Here is a 17,696-nt window from a genome sequence, read left to right on the forward strand (position 1 = left end):
ATGATCTGTGGGTGGACTCTATCAGGTCGGCTATATGGATTTTCATCAACCATGCTTCCTCATTTAAGTTTATGTCATGTCATCCTCGTACCATAATAAATAAAATTGAAAAATAAATTAAATTTCATTCCAATTACTTCTCATTCCAATTACTTCTCTTGTATTTATATTTTTAGACTGGTCTTCTAACTTGTTCAAAATGCATAATTACTTTAAGTTTTAACTTTCACTAGTTTTTATTAATTTTGTAATTTCAAATTTCCTTGAATGAATCAGTACTCTTCCGTATTTTTTGCACTGTAGGAACCTTGTACTGATGGTATACATTTTCTCTCTTTAACAAGCGTTTCTTGGTCTCTACTATGGTGCTATGTTAGTATAGATATATGCTATTATTGTGCTTGTGATTATCTTTTCTTACTGTTTTTTTTTTTTGCGTCATCTGCAGGAGTTGCCTCAAGGTGATGTCCTTTATGGTTATCGCATTGATGGACCTCGAAATTGGCATGAAGGTCATCGATTTGACAATAGCATTATTTTGATTGATCCTTATGCAAAACTAATTGAAGGTCGACGAGCTTTTGGAGATAATAGTAGTAAAATGTGTAGATTTCTTGGAACTTATGATTTCAATAGCTTGCCTTTCGACTGGGGAGAAAATTACAAGCTTCCAAATATACTCGAGGTAATTGAGAAGATTTAGTTGAACAATTTTTTTTTTATTTTTTGACAATGGTAACAGACTGTATATAAATCATCAGCCAAAAAGCTGGAAGCCAAAATTACATCATTGAATCTACATCGAAGAGTAAAAACAATAGACTAACACTAAATCCTATCTCATCTTACAAGGATCCTAGGATGTCTACTATAGAAATTGGGTCATCTATGTACTCTGAGCTACACCAATAACAAAACCTTATAATGCAGCTCATCTTTAACTTTTGAAGAGAGCTGCTGTTGCCTTCAAATCACCTAGAGTTTCTGTCTTTCCAAATGGTCCACCATATTACTGCCGGGACAATTCTCCATCTCTCTTTGTTAGTGGTACCACCACCCTCAAAAGTCCAGCTATTTAGTGCCTCTCCTGTTCTTCCCGGCATCGTCCACTTTATGCCTCTAAAGCTGGTAAGTAGTGTCCAAAGCTGGCTGACCACTTTACAGTGAAGAAACAGATGATTAATTGTCTCTGCATTATGTTCACAAAAAAAGCATCTAAGCATCTGCACACATGTCTACGCTTCTTCATTAGGTTCTCTCGAGTTAAAACAACTTCCTTCACGACTAACCAAACGAAAATAGGTACTTTATATGGAATTTTTACTTTCCAGATAAGCTTCCAAGGCAAAAAACTGATCTGAGACCCCATCTGATTCATGTCTTTATAGACAGAACTTAAAGTAAAAATGCCCTTGCTGTGACATTTCAATCTTCGGGTATCTTCTACTTCTTGTAGACCCTTGCATTGGTTTAGTGTGCAATAAAAGTTGGTCAATCTTTCCATCTCCCAGTCTTGCATCAATCTTCTATAGGTCAAGTTCCATCCTTGATTTGACCAGACATCATGTAAAGTAGAATTCTGTTGCTGATTTAAGATATAAATGTCCGGGAACAGTTGCTTAAGACTTCCATTCCCAGCCAGTTATCATCCTAGAACAAGATCCTCTTTCCATCTTTCACATTAAAACTAGTTCTTTCAAAGAATACATGCCAGAAGTTCCTGATTGACCTCCACAAGCTTGTGCCGTATGCGGTGTTTATTTCTTTTGTCCTCCAAAAACCTTCCTTTCATACTTTGCTTACTTAGCTTGAATCACAACACCCCATAAAGATTGCTCATCGTTGGGTAGTCTCCAAAGCCATTTCATTAAGAGACTTTTGTTCCGCTTTCTCATATTTCTAATACCCAACCCTCTATCTTTCTTAGTCAGAATTAACGTGTCCCATTTGACTAAATGATAGCCTTTTTCCTCCTCGCCGCCTCGCCAAAAGAAATTCCTCCTCAGAGCATCAATTCTTTTCCTCCATATTAATAGGAAGAGGAAATAATGACATCAAATAGGTAGGTAAAACATCCAGTGCAGAATTGATCAGGACCAATCTGCCAATCTGCCACCCTGAGCAAGTATTGTGCTTTCCATCTAGTCAATCTTTTTTTCACATCTTTCGATGACGTCATTCCATACATCGCTTGATTTACTTTTTGCACCAGAGGCATTCCTATGTAAGCGGTTGGAATCTTACCTATCTCTCCATCCAAAATTCCAGCCAGCTGTTGAATCCTAGCCACTTCATTAATTGGGAAATATAACTTTTTCTCCAATTAATGTGAAGGCCTGAAATAGCCCTAAACAGAATCAAAATAATCCTCTAACACTTCTGACTCTCTTTTGCATCACAGAATATGAGTGTCATCTGCATATTCTAAGCGTATTACTTTCACTCTATCATTCCTTTCCTTTGCTACATTGAAACCTCTTATCCAACCATAATTGTGGGCAATCTTTACCATATTGTTAAGTCCCCCATCAGCAGAATGAACAAAAAAGGTGATAACGGATCACCTTGTCTCAAACCTCTTTGAGACTGAAAAAAGACTTAGGGTGAGCCATTTATCAAAATAGAGAACTTGGCAATGGTAATGCTAAATCTTATCCATCTACTCTATTTTCCTCCAAACCCCATCTTCTGCAAAATTCCAAGCAAGAAGCTCCAATTCACAGCCATATGCCTTTTCAATATCCAATTAGCACATGATGCCTGGTGTCTTATCTTTCATTCTGGAATCTATGCATTCATTAGCAGTAAGGACCGCATCGGTGATCTGTTTGCCTCTCAAGAATGCCATCTGTTGAGTATCTACTAATTTGTGCATTACTTTCTTCAATCTCTGTGAGAATCTTGGAATGTATATGCTCCCTGTTAAATTAATCGGCCTGAAATCTCTCAATTCCTTATCCCTATTCTTTTTGGAATGAGAGCTATGTATGTTGCACTGAAGCTCTTCTCAAAAACTTCTTGAGAGTGGAAGTTTTGCATAGTGGACATCACATCATTCTTTATGACCTCCCAACACTGTACAAAGAACCCCATAGTGTACCTATCTGGACCTAGTGCTTTATCTACTGCACATGCCTCGAGACCATCCAAAACTTCTTTCTCCTTAAAAGGTTTTTCTCCCTAAAAGGCTTTTACAATTCCTGTTGATCCTCTGTGTTTATGGTAGGACACTGGTACATGTAATAGGGTTTCTAATTCTCATTTTCAGAGTAAAGGTGATGATCTCTCTTTTAATGTTCTCTGCCTCCACAATATCTTCTCCTTCCACCAGTAGATGATTAATGTGATTATTCCTTTTCCGAGCATTTGCAATTCTCTGGAAGAACTTCGTGTTTTTATCACCCTCTTTAATCCACAATGTTCTCGATCTTTGTCTCTATGCCATCCCTTCCTTTTTGGAATAATCTTCAAATTCCATGGATAAATTAGCTTTCTGAATGGCGTTGTCTTCCGTTAAAGATCTATTCTGTTGAATATTATCAATCTTTGGAATTTTGCTTATAATCAAGTCCTTATTCTTCTCTAAGTTCCCATAAGTGCTTGAGCTCCAATCTTTCAATTTACCCTTCAAAGATTTTAAATTGGTTGCTAAAACATAATCTGGTCTTCCATTAAAAATAATGGAATCCCATCAAATCTTAACTTTCTCATTGAACCCTTCAGTTTCCAGCCACCATCCTTCAAATTTGAAATAAGATTTCGTGTGTTCCCAACTACCACTCTGAAGCGCAATGGATGTGTGATCAGAACAAATTCAAGGAAGAATCTCTTGCTTTAATATTGTTGAAATGTTCAACAGAGTATAAGAACCTATCAATCCTGGAAGAGGTTTCTAGGTTGTTCCCCCTAGTCCAGGTGTAACTTCCCCCATCTAGTAGAGGATCAATCAACTCCATATCCTCAATAAAATCAGAAAATTCAGCCATGTATGTAGATGTTCTAGAGCAATTCTTCTTCTCTTAAGCATATCTAACAACATTAAAATCACCGCCTATCATCCAAGGCCCTGTAAACAGATCTCTAACAGGCCCAAGTTCCCACCGTACTACTTGTTTTTCCTGATTGCCATTTGGTGCATGTACCCCTGTCATGTGCCAACTAAAATCATGACTTGTTCACTTGAATCTACAAGTCAATGTCTAAGCACCAACTTACGCTACTTCTCCTTCCCAAGTCTTGCTATCCCACAATATCAAAATACCTCCTCTAGTTCCACTTGCCTCCAGTTGCCCATACTTGACTTCCTTGTATCCCCACACTTGATTTATTAGTTCCCTAGTATTCTCTTCCAGTTTAGTTTCTTGTAAACGTATGACATCTTCTTTCCATTTTTGAGCTAAACTGTGGATCACCCTCCTTTATCTCTACAATTAAATCCCCTCACATTCCATAAAATTATTTTGACATTCATCATAACATCCTAGAATTTCTTTTCCTCGTAATTCTCGCCCCCCTAGCTTGGAACTTCATGTCTATGGCCAACCCCTTCAATTCTTGTAAGCCTTTAATTTTAGGAGTTTTCGTGACCCTTGTTTCTAATTCTTTAACATTCGACTTCTACTATCAATCTTCTTGAAAAGAGCCAAAGCTTCCTTTCTGCAACCTTGAAATTCAACCCCAAATTCCTTGCTTAAATTTATTATATTTTGGTGGACCCAAATTGACGCATCCATCTCATAATCACTTCCCTCTAGGTATTCTTAGTCTAAAGGTTCAGCATCCTCAATGTTCCATATCATCAGTGCAATCAACCAATTGCATGTCTTGATGCTCTTGATTGACATCAATCTGTGCTTCTCCTTCTTCTATATTTGCTTTTGCATCTACATAGACTTCCCCGTCTCTGTATTTGATCTTTTCTTGGATTTGCTGGCTGATTTTCTTCTGGGATTTTTGATACCATGTCTCCGGAGCTACTGTCAAAAAAAGAACAATGTCTGCAGTTTGCTTCTATTTCCTCTAGCATTGGATCTGCTTGTAAAGAGCACATGACATTTGCTTGGTTAGAGTTGAAGAGATGGGCCTCAGTAAATAAAACTGGGCCTTTATTAAAAGTAGCTCCTTTAAAACAATTGGCAGACCTTTTCTTTTGGCCCATTAAGAGCCCATTTCTTTTGAAAAATTAACCCTTCTCCATGCCATGTCGCTGGGTCCTTGCCAGCTGTTTTATTTGAAATACGTACCTGCTCTGAAGAACCCACGTGCCTCTCTGTATCAAAGCAGAACCCATTCTCTTTAACTGTGTAGGGTTTTTTTGCCCAACGGTCCTTAACCTGCAGAACTTTCTCCTCTCCAGCGACCACCATAGTTCTGGACTCGCTCTGTATCGGTATTAAAAAAGTAAGACCATTGTCGACTATCTTTACCTCTTTTGGAACTTCTTTTCCATCTCCTTTGATTCTCATTCTTGCCCACTTCAAATGGTTTTTCTGGGATGTCTCTTCCTCTGTTTCCAGCCATCCTCCGCAATGATCTCCGATGGCTTTGAGCATTTTTCCCATCCAAAACTGAAGAGGAAGACCTACTGCTCTTATCCACGTTGAGGCCTCTCGATTGGTGTGACAGCCTACAGTCGGCGACCACCATTTGAGATGAATCTTCATTTGTTTCCATGCCCGCTGACCTTGAAGAATATGCTCGGCCATGTGCTTTGGAAACTCAAACAGAAAAGAACGGCCCCCCATTTCGTATGCATTAATTCCAAAATCATTCTTCCAAGTACTTACCACCACTTTCTGATATCTGACAGTGTTGGTTTCTCCTTGTCTTCTTCATTGAAGCTTCCAACTATAAATCTTCCCAGCAAGCCATTTTCCTGGTTAACATCACAACCAGAGATGATGATAGATTGTTATTGTTGCTGACCAGAGATTCAGAGGCTTCTTTTAGTTGCCATTTGCTAGTCCTGATTGAATCTGCATATGGAGCCTTTGGATCTTGCCTCCTAGCAATATTTGTAATAAATGTTCCTTTATGTTCTTTGATGAAATTATCAAATCTTAAACGCTATGTCTCCCCATCCTGTATTAAATGTAACTTCTGGGATGATAATGACCGATCTGTTCCTTCCTTGTACCGTCACAATGCATATAAATCTTCCAAATTTGTTGTGTTTTCTGGAACAAGAGAAATTCAAATATTGTTCATTTGTTTTCCACCTTTTCGTATGGGTGCCAGTCTTTTGAGGCTTCTCGTAATACAAAGACTATCCATTCCGTTGTTTTCTTGCTGAAAGTTGTTGTTCTGTGCATCAGATTCCGGCTTCTTTCAATCCATTCATACCAAACTTCAGCTCTGGCTGCAAGCCTGGTGATATCGTAAGACTTAAACTAACTGCAAAGTAGATTCTATTTTCCCCCATAAAAGCTGCACTGTTTTTAAATAATCACTGAGTAGTTAAAATTAGCAAACGGACGGAAAAGGAAGCCGGAATAAAACTTCAGATCACTTTGAGAAAAGAGTTCCCCCCCCCCCTCGAGAAATCTGCCTGAGAGACAGTTGAATAAAAGAAAGTGGAACGACTTTCTTCCTCTTGAACAAATCTAAAGATATTTGCTTTCATGTTCATCTAATTGACTTATGAGCTATGACGGATGACAGAACTATCATTATTAAGTGCTCAAATTTTCTGTCATTTAGTTGACCTTGTTATTTCATGTAAGAGCTGTTTCACCTTTTGCTTCTGTAGTAATGTTATTGGTTCTTTGGTAGATTGAGTCGTATGACTATACTACTTAGATCTGCTATACATTTACTCTTAAAGGTTATCTGGTTTGCATTTTAGTTATGAATGGATTATAACGTAGGGATTGTTTGTGTGGTGATTAATATGGAACGGACTGCTATGCAGTCATTAAAAATGAAGGAATTATTATGTAGTGACAGAGATTATTGCTATACAAGAATAACTTTCGTTAATGACATTCTTGTCTTCGAATAGTCTAATCTTCGTATGGCTAATACACGTATTCTTGTTCCATATTGTATCCCACGTAAAATATTATACAGAAAAAAGGGGCAGCCTGGTGCACCAAGGCTCCCGCTATGTGCAGGGTCCGGGGAATGGCCCCACCACAAGGGTGTATTGTATGTAGTCTTGTCTTGCATTTCTCCTGGAGGCTGTTTCCAAGGCTTGAGCCCGTGACATCCTGGTCACATGGCAACAACTTTACCAGTTACTCCAAGGCTCCCCTTCGCATAACATATTATATTGATTCATGTATAACTTAATGTCAGCATTATTTGGATACACCAACCAAACCATGCATTACATATTGCGACACTATGCAATCAACCAAGCGTTGTATTATTTTATGCGGAATTTTATGCTGGATTAGTTATACCACACAATCAACGAAACCACCCCTTAACGTCTTGCTGTATATCCTCTTCTTTGGGCAGAATGATCTTGTTATATATGAGATTAATGTCCGTGCTTTTACTGCTGATGAAACAAGTGGTTTAGATCTAAATCAACGGGGAAGCTACCTTGGTTTGATTGAAAAGGTACTTTCATATCCCACCAGTTTGTTTTCTCTTTTAACAAGCATTTCATTTGCTCGTTAATGTTTGGTTTATCTTCCTTAATACCAGTACCGCAAGTTATAGTACGAGTTAACTTCCCAAATACTTACATTTTTATTTTGTCAAGTTCCAATCTTAAAATTGCTTGTTATGTTCTTCGGCCCTTTTTCTTGGATTAGATGTCCTTGACATTTTCATCATATATTAGTCACCTGCAGAAATCTGCAAACTTATTTCAGTCTTTCAGTTACCTGACATTCATCTTCAAGTGTAGATACCACATCTTCTCGAGCTTGGTGTTAATGCAGTAGAATTATTGCCTGTTTTTGAGTTTGATGAACTGGAGTTTCAAAGGAGACCTAATCCAAGAGATCACATGGTAAGCTTACCTTGTCTTTGTACTTTATAACTGTTTTGTTTGGCTTATTCTTTTCTTATGATTTCTCTAACTGAAGCTGATTTATGATGATTATTCTTTCATACGTGTAAATTGTCTTCGTATGTGGGCGCGCATCGACGGCATCGTTGAGTCATTATGCTTTCTCTGATGTTCACTGATTTGATATTTTTATGGCCTAGTATATCGTAAAATACCAATGCTTTGAATGGTAATGGCAGAATTAGCGTTCCACTTTTATTAAGAAACACCTGATTCATAATCGCAACTCAGATTCCTTCAAATGTGCCCAAGAGATTCTGAAAGTGGGCTGATTGAAATAAGCGATCAACTTTTAATATCTATTTGAGAACTAATTGTGAAAGAAAGAAGAGATTTGAGAATGAATTGCTTGATCATTCCCTCAAGCATGCTGGAGATTATATAATGTTTACAAGTAACCCTAAAATGAAAAAGAAGTAATGTGAATTCGTAGCTACACAGTTATTGGGATTTGCACCTTTCCTATATTTACAAGCAATAGTGTCACGACCCAAAATCTCTAGCCGCAACTGGCACCTAAGGAGCCACTACTTGCTAGGTGAACAACAATAATCTAATGGAAACATAATAATCGTCTCAAACAGTTCTGTGAACATGGATCTGAGAAAGAAGGAAGCCATTCAAAAGTGTCCGACATCTATCACTCTTTCAGGTTGTACTAGCATTTCAAGTTCTTCAGACAAGAAAGGAGGAAATTGTTGGACCGGAACAGATTCCTTCACAGCACCCTTTATCCAAGAAACATGAAAAACGGGATGCAGCCGTGAATGAGGGGGGATAAGCGACTTCACCAATTTTGCTCAAAACAGTATATGGCCCATAGCAACGAGGGCTTAACTTCTCACTAACCTTTTTAGCGAGTGAACGCAGCTTGAAAGGTTTTAAATAAAGATAAACCAAATCACCAGATTGGAACACAACTTCACGACGCTTACCATCGGCATAAACTTTCGTTTGAGCTTGAGCATGGGTTAAATTAGCTTTGAGTTCATCTAAAATAGGGCTGCGAGCAGCCAACTGCTGGTTGACCTCTTCAACAACAGAAATCTCATCAGTGAACTGCAATGAAATGAAGGAGGATCTCGTACATATAATGATCTAAAAGGGGTCATCTTGGTGGAACCATGGTAACTGGTATTGAACCAAAATTCAGCCCAAGGAATCCATCTTGGCCATTGTTTTGGATGTGCTCCTGCAAAACAACATAAATAAGTCTCCAAAGAGTGGCTGACAACCTCTGTTTGACAACCCTTTGATGCTAAAAATAATAGATTTGGGTAACCCATGCAAACGTACAACCTCACGAACAAATAGTTCTGCTACACTCTTTGTTGTATATGGATGAGATAAGAGAAGAAATGACTATTCTTTTTGACAAAGAAGAAAAATGACTATATTTAGTGAAACGGTCCACCACAACCATAATATATCATTTCCCATCTCTTTTGGCAACCCTTTGATTAAATCCATAGCAATATCATCCCAAACATGAGTAGGAATAGGTAATGGTTGCAACAAGCCAGCGGAACTAAGGGCGTCATACTTGTTCGGCTTGCAAACTGCACAATTAGCCATAAAGTTTTGTACATCCCCGTTGATTCCATTCTAATGCAACACTTCTGATATGCGTGTATGTCTGGGAAAAACCGAAGTGACCACCTGTATGTGAGGAGTGAAATTCCCTAAGGAGCAAAGGAATGTGTTATGATGACCTTTGAAAAATAGGTAGCCATTTTTCGGAGCATAATTTAGTCGTGAAGCCGGATCTTGAAGCAACTCTTTTGTCAACTGACGGAGTTGATCTTCTTGTTGAATTTTTGTTGAAAGATCATCTAAGGTTCTGCTGCGTAAAACTGGAAAAGCCATGAATGAAATTGGTGGTACAAGGCGTCAACTGCCTTATTTTATTGAATCTCAAAATCAAATTCCATCAACTTGGTGGCCCATTTTTGTTGCTCGCTGCCATAACATGCTGGTCCATGTGAAATTGGAGACTTCATGATCTGTTCGTACAATGAAATGTTTATTCATCAAGTAAATCTGTTCGTATAATGAAAAGTTTATTCATTAAGTAAATATGCCACTTTTGTACAACAGAAACTATGGCCATTAATTTTCCCTCATATATTGATTTAATTGATCTCGAATTGAAAGTCCTTGGCTAAGAAAAGCGATGGGATTTCCTTCTTGCATTAGGACACTCCAATCCCTAATCCTGAAGCATCAGCTCAACCACAACCACAGACACCTTTTTAAATTTTGGTAGTGTCAAAACCGACAAAGTGACCAAAGCCTCCTTGAGTGAATCAAAAGCTAACTGAACTTCTTTATTCCCATGAAAAACATCTTTCTTGAGCAATTGTGTGAGTGGGTTGACTATTTTTCCATATTCTCAAACAAACTATACTTACCAACGAGTCCTGAAAATCCCTGCAAAGCTTTAACATCTTTTGGACATGGCCAATTAACCATGCTTATTATTTTGGCCGGATCTATCGAGATTCCATTTGCAGAAAGAATATGACCCAAATACTCCAGTTGTCCAAAATAACATTTCTTTCGAATGACAACTAAGTTATGAAGTTTTAAAATTTGTAGCACCTCTCGCAAATGCTCCGAGTGAGTAGAAAAAATTGCACTATAAACTTACATGTCATTGAAAACACTCATCGAAAAAACTTAGTACAAACTTATGGAAATAAGGTGGAAATATCTCATTCATCAAGGCTTAATTGCGTCGGTCTCTTTATGGTCCAAAACAATCTCTTCGATCCTGTTTTGGGAAGTTCTGCACAGTAATCCAAAAATTTGGCGTGATTCATAGTGAAGCAAATCACTCAAGTGTTTTATCGACACTCTGCTCCAAATCTATGTATTTATTTGGTGGTTTACATTGATGATATCGTTATTATCAGCAATGATCCAGATGGTATCATTACTTTGAAGCAACACTTCTATCAGCATTTTCCCGACTTAAGACCTCGAAGGCTGAAGTATTTTTTAGGTATTAAAGTTGCTCAGTCCAGATTAGGTATTGTTATTTCGCAGCGCAAGTATGCTTTAGACATTCTCGAGGAGACATAAATGATGGGATGTAAATCTTTTGATGCTGCTAGGGATTCGAACACTGAACTCCTGCCAGGACAGGGGAGCCACTCAATGATAGGTGTCTAGTTGGTAAGATGAATCATCTCACAGTGACCAGACCTAACATTTCCTATGAATTCTCCCTATCATATTCCTTGGGATGCAGTTGTTTACATTGTGTCATATGTTAAGTCAGCTCCAGGTTAAGAACTACTCTGCGAGGATCGAGGTCATGAGTAGATTGTTGGATATACAGACGCTGATTGGGCAGGATCACCTTGTGATGGACGTTCTACATTCGGATATTGTCTTTTTATAGGAGGTAATTAGGTGTCCTCGTAGATTAAGAAACAGAGTGTGGTTGCTCGATCTAGTGTAGAAATAGAATATCGAGCAATGGCGGTAGCCACTTCTGAGCTATTTTGGATTAAACAGTTGTTGAGAGAGTTAAAATTTGGAGAAATTAGTGAAATGAAACTTGTGTGTGATAATCAAGTGGCTCTTCATATTGAGATTGATTGTCACTTCGTGAGAGAGAAGATACTTTTTAGAGATATTGTTACAAAATTTGTGAAATCTAGTGATCAGCATGCTAATATTTTCACCAAGTCCCTTATTGGTCATGGTATTAATTACATTTGTAACAAGCTTGGTAATATGAGTTGTATGCACCATCTTGAGGGGGAGTGTTAGAATATGGGTAGGAATAGGAATATTATATAGAATCCTACTTGAAAAAATATTCTAACGTCTTTCTAGTTGAAAAAGGAGTCTAATGTAGTGTCTATAAATATAGTCTCAATGTAATAATTTAGATATAGAACAATTCAATAATATTTTTCTCCAATATTTCTCACAATTACTATCTTTCTGTTATCTTATTCCGCGATTAGGGTAGAAGGTTAGTAAGTAGTTGAGTTTTGTCTCGATTCTCGGTGGGATTAGGCTTGGCGGGTGTCTGGAAGGACTGTGTATGTCGAAGTATCAGCCTTATACATTTTAGTTTCATGCTTTTGATGTCTGCTGTTACCATCTGTAGTCCTAAGTTGCTCGGACTCGGGTGCGGGTGTCCGATACTGGTACGGATCTAGAGGTCGGATCCTTCACGGTCTCAATTTAAAGATTCGGGGATATGGATCTAGAAATGGATACGGGTGCGGGGATTCGGCGAAAAATAATTTAAATATCTAAAAATAGAGTTATAAAACATAAATTTTGAGATATTATGTGGAAATCTTACGGAGAAAATATTTTTCAAGGAGAAAATCCTGGAAGGAGATAAAAAGAAAAGCAATAATATAGAAACTTCTATATACAAGGTATTTCATTTTCTTTAATTTCACCGTAGCTTTTGTTTTGATTATAGAATTTCATAAATCTGTCCGGGTTTTCCTAGTCGATTTTGGTCAAAGTACCCAAAATCGGTTGACCATATCGGGTATGGATCCCACACCCACACCCATGTCGTGTCGACACGGGTGCGGCACCGAAAGTGAAGAGTCCGAGTAACTTAGCTGCAGTCTTTTGTGTTTCAGTTACCTCATTTTTTCATTATTGTTATTGTTCTTTTCTAGATGCCCGGTACTGCTTTCCATATTAATTGACCTTTTTTCTCCACTGTCGTATTTCTTTTCTTCATAACAACTTTGATTTGTTGCACTTGGGTCGAGGTCTTTCGAGCCTCTCCACCTCCATGAGGTAGGGGTAAGGTCTGCGTAGAGTCTACATTCCGTGGGGGAGTCTACACTCCGTAGGAGATTACACTGGGTATGTTAGTGTTGTTGTTTCCATTGATTTGGTTTTCATATTATTTGCTGTTGTTATTGTTCTTTTCGCCATTTTTTTAAACATGGCTTTCTCACTACTTTATTCCTTTTCCATACCTGCTTAGAACTGTTTTTCTTGAGCTGAGGGTCTTTCGGAAATAACCTCTCCTCACATCACCCTCCCAAGATCGCAATTGCTGAACTACACTGGGTATGTTGTTTTCTAAGTTGTGGACTCTTCATTTTCAATGCCGCACCTGTCAGATTCTCCAAAAGCACGCTACTTTTGGAGAATCCGACACGCACCGGTTGACATTTTTTGAAGATTCCAAGCAACATAGGTTGTTGTATCTACTTGGTTATATGCTACCTGCTGAAACTTGATGAAATAAATGCTTTTTGTACATATTCGAGTTTCTTGTATTGGAAGTCTTGATTGACTACTATGGTTAATTAAAGGGACAGAATGTTCTTGGTTTGAATAAATCCTTTTGGACTCATGTTGACTTTAGATCAATACATGGGGTTACTCAACAATGAACTTTTTTGCTCCAATGAGTCGATATGCAAGTTGTGGTGGGGGACCTGTCGGTGCTTCCCGGGAGTTCAAAGAAATGGTCAAGGCCTTGCATGGTGCTGGAATTGAGGTTTGCCTTATATCAGTGTAGTCCTTAAAGAGCTTGCTATGCATCTCCATTATGTCTCTTCTACCTTTTCAACCATCTATCTGAAGAAGTTGGTTTCTCTTTCTCAAGTTTTTTCATTCTACAGGTCATTTTAGATGTTGTTTATAATCACACAAATGAAGCTGATGATGAAAACCCGTATACGACCTCATTTCGAGGAATAGACAACAAGGTAAAGGACCTCTTTGATATAATAGATCTTGGTCAATATTTGGAAAGTTATGAATTAGATCTTCATTGCACGTAATGTACCTTTACAGGTTACTCAGTTTAGGACATCTACATTTTTTGGTTGCAATTTCGAGGGTATTGTGTTTGTTAACAGATAGCCATTTTAGTAATCAGCATCATATTTAAGATACATCTTGACTGATGCATCAACCGGCTACAAGAATAGTTGTTTCTGTAACTTTACGGAGCTGCTCAACTGGAGTGGCCTCTTTACTTTCTGTTCTGCAGTTTAATTTGAAGTGCATGATCTACCATCATTTATTGTTAAAATGCTAGAAGTTGCTTCTTTTTGCCCTTCCTCTGCTATCATCCTTCTCAGTAAAGCTGCATCAGACCCATAGTTTAGATGAATATAACTCAATCCGTTTTTTCTCTATAATTCTTTGTCTCCCTCGAAAACCTGATGAGACCAGGTTTACTATATTAAGTTCTAAATCCAACTATTCATATCTGATGTTGTGGATGCAGTCAATTTCAGTTTTACTGTAAAAATGCTGTGTCTCTGATTCTCTCTGTTCCCCACCCTCTTAAATGATATTCCTTTCCCCGTCAATTGCAGGTATATTACATGATGGATTTGAACAACAATGCTCAGCTGGTGAATTTCTCTGGATGTGGTAATTCAACCATACATTTTTTTACCATTAAATAAAAGGACAATCTGCAGGGCAGTTCTGAACACATCTTTAAAATACTCTCTTCAGGATATTTTAACGGTTATTTAAGATTGTTAACATGAGGCATATGTTATATTTGAGTGATTTACTCAACTTGATGCAAGTAGTCCAAAGTATCACCATTTCAAGTTTATGATTTACTCGACTAGATGTTGACAAATATTACTCCACAAAGTAAATGTATTTCAAATATTCGCTGATTAGTTGTTCATTTTGATTCATGCTCGTCATTTAGTCCATGAGACTCCAAGTTATATAATTGTGTTTGAAGTTTTAATGCATAGAGTGGCAGATGATTTTCTTATTGCTTTTTCTATCTTTTGCTTAAAAATTTGTCTTTATTTGTTGTTTGATAAGAGCTCTGAGATGCAATGCTTTGGTCTTTCCAGGAAATACTTTTAACTGCAATCATCCTGTAGTCATGGAACTTATACTTGAAAGCTTAAGACACTGGTACTTCCATTTCCCCGTCTTCTTTGAAGTTATTTGTGTTGTACCTTTTAATTAGTAATTACTCACCAATTGATATCAATATATCATTTTTTTAGTCAGAACTAAACTATGCTTTCCCCTAATGGATGTGGTTGGTTTTTTATGACAAGGCCTTTATGGATACAGTTTGTTTTTGTATTCATTTGTTTGCATAACACATAAAAAGTACTTGCTAATGTCACTATTCTACGTACTTGTTTAAGTGTGTCACAGACGTCTTTGCTCTCCACTTTGTCTTATTCTCCTCTAGTGTCTTTTAGTGATAGGTTCCACAGTAATTGCACAACCCCATTTGAAATACTTAGTGGCTAGCAAACTATAATGGATCAGTTCTCTCTCTCTCTTTTTTAGGTGGCTAGCGAACTATAATCAATCAGTTATCTTTTTTTTCTCCTGTTAATGAAATAAGTAATCAGATAGAGACGTATTTCTATAATTAGTTTGTTTCTCTTCTATCCTATATATCTATTTTCTTCAGTTGCTTAGTAATACAGTTATGATCTGGAAACCAATCTGGGGCAATAATCTAGATCTGTTATGACATAGCCTTGACCTCTTAAGCGACCTTTTACTCGGTCATGTACACACAATGGTCTATGCAGACTTGCTGGGTGGTCAGTTGATATGGTTGGAACATATACTTCCATCTTTGAATGCTCATATATTCATAAAATTCGCTATGTTGGCTTCTATAGGATTTAATCAGTTGTCTGGATTAGGTTTTCCAGGCTTATTATCCTTCTCCTTTTGTCCTCTATTTCCAGTGGTCCTTCCATATTCTTGTTAATATCTGGGATGCAGATACCTAATTGAAGTTATTTCAGGCAGAATATTGTCCTGGATGACTTGTTTTTTATTTAATATGCGTTACTAACTTTTTTTCCCATTCGGTATTCTATGTTTACTTTTTGTTGGAGCTACTAAAGGGTCACCGAGTATCATGTCGATGGATTTCGCTTTGATCTTGCTAGTGTTCTTTGCAGAGGGGCAGATGGTACCCCCATTAATGCTCCCCCCCTTGTTAAGGTGAAGCATTTACTGTTTTCACTTGCACAGGACATTTATATTCCACTTTCATTCACAATTTTCATGTTAACCTCAACTCTTCTCTATCATCATCTAGGATTATTTCCTTCCTTGTTTTATCTTCTTTTTTCTCGTCTCTTTGATATTCTTTTTCACATAAATTTTCATCATTAATATGCTCAGCTCCAACTTTTCACGTGTTAGAAAAAGATGATTCCGTAAATTTAGAAAACGCTGAAAATGATTTACTACATGATGCATTCATGCTTGTGAATGAACAAGATGCTACATACTTGCAGGCCATTGCCAAAGATAGTGTACTATCGAGGTGCAAAATTATTGCTGAGCCATGGGATTGTGGAGGACTTTATCTTGTTGGGAAGTTTCCAAACTGGGACCGGTAATGTCCAAAAGATCATTATTATACATTATTAGTTGGGATTTTTTCATTTTTAGCCCATCGGCAGAAATTAATTGCGGGCACTAGTCAAAATATACAACACACACACACATTTTATGTATATCTGTGCATAAATGTATATTGATGTATACAACATGTATATTATGTGTATATTTATCATCAGAAGGCATTGGAATATCATCAGAAGGCATTGGACTGTAATTATCTCTTATTAGTTTATCTTATAGGAAAGGGATGGAAAATCATCTAATGCATTAGATTGTGTGAATGTGAAAATTAGGTTAGTGTGGGCTGATTTAGTTGGCGATCTTGTTGGAGACCTAAAATAAATAAATAAATGTGTCAGCTCGCTGATAGTTGAAGCTTTTAGGAAGTGGTTAACTTATTCAACAAGGTATGAGGGAAAGTGGACGTCTTTAGTTCAAGTCTCACCATCACTGTCATTCAAAAGTATTTTCATGTGCTTGGCAAACGAAAAATATAAATAAGAGAAGGGTTAGGCTTGAACGTGAGGAAGCGTGTTGTAGAGCTAAAATAAATACGTAAATATGTTCCCTCTCTAACAAATAGAACTTTTAAATGAAATGATCTCACAAATCAATGGACCGAAGTGAAGGATATCTTACCTCCAATTCTTTGGAAGTAAAACATTATTACTTTGGAGATGCAAAAATGAAGCCATTGCCTTGTAATAACAGCCTCGATGTTTTACCAAATGATTGCAACTTCTTTATATCATCTTTTTCTCCCTTTTTTGACTGCTTTATAAGGGTGAGCTATTTATAGGGCCAACAAGGTGCCCGAATGGTGTGAAATGCTTATAAGGGTGAGCTATTGGAACTTCTCTGTACCTGGGGTCAATTGAAGCTCCTATATCTCTCCACTCACTATTCAGCCTTTCCTACCTCACCTCTTCTAATTTCTCCATAGATGTCTAGTTACAGATCCTCCGACTTAATCCACCAACTTTTGGGACATCAGAATTTTTTCCAGCTATAAAGATGGTGTCTAGTTTTCTAGTTTGTCCACACTAGATTGTGAGTCGTGTCAACTTGGGAAACACACCCGCTTTAACATTCTCCATAGTGACAGTCTGTTTTTTTCATTAGTTCATTAGGATTTCGTTATTTCGTTAGTTTCGTCGATGATTATTCAAGATGTACTTGGATTTCCTTAATGAAAGATTATTCCGAGTTGCCTTCAATATTCACGAGTTTTTGTTTGAAATACAAAATCAATTTGGTGTTTCTTTTCATTCTTTTCGTGGTGATAATGCCTTAGAATACT

General features: G+C 37.4%; 1 protein-coding gene across 9 annotated transcripts in view; it reads left to right on the plus strand.

Moving 5' to 3' along the window:
• Positions 1-17,696, plus strand: part of LOC107876454 (isoamylase 3, chloroplastic) — a 128,619-nt gene that overhangs the window by 36,637 nt on the left and 74,286 nt on the right. For all 9 annotated transcript variants that reach the window (XM_047393760.1, XM_047393753.1, XM_047393754.1 and 6 more), the window contains exons 6-14: positions 449-685; positions 7,462-7,566; positions 7,859-7,963; positions 13,389-13,523; positions 13,648-13,734; positions 14,353-14,410; positions 14,860-14,923; positions 15,889-15,988; positions 16,288-16,388. In XM_047393760.1, the coding sequence (XP_047249716.1) occupies positions 449-685; positions 7,462-7,566; positions 7,859-7,963; positions 13,389-13,523; positions 13,648-13,734; positions 14,353-14,410; positions 14,860-14,923; positions 15,889-15,988; positions 16,288-16,388 (992 nt within the window). The remainder of the gene's footprint in view (positions 1-448; positions 686-7,461; positions 7,567-7,858; positions 7,964-13,388; positions 13,524-13,647; positions 13,735-14,352; positions 14,411-14,859; positions 14,924-15,888; positions 15,989-16,287; positions 16,389-17,696) is intronic.

Source organism: Capsicum annuum, chromosome 7, assembly GCF_002878395.1.
Source record: "Capsicum annuum cultivar UCD-10X-F1 chromosome 7, UCD10Xv1.1, whole genome shotgun sequence".
NCBI lineage: Eukaryota > Viridiplantae > Streptophyta > Magnoliopsida > Solanales > Solanaceae > Capsicum > Capsicum annuum.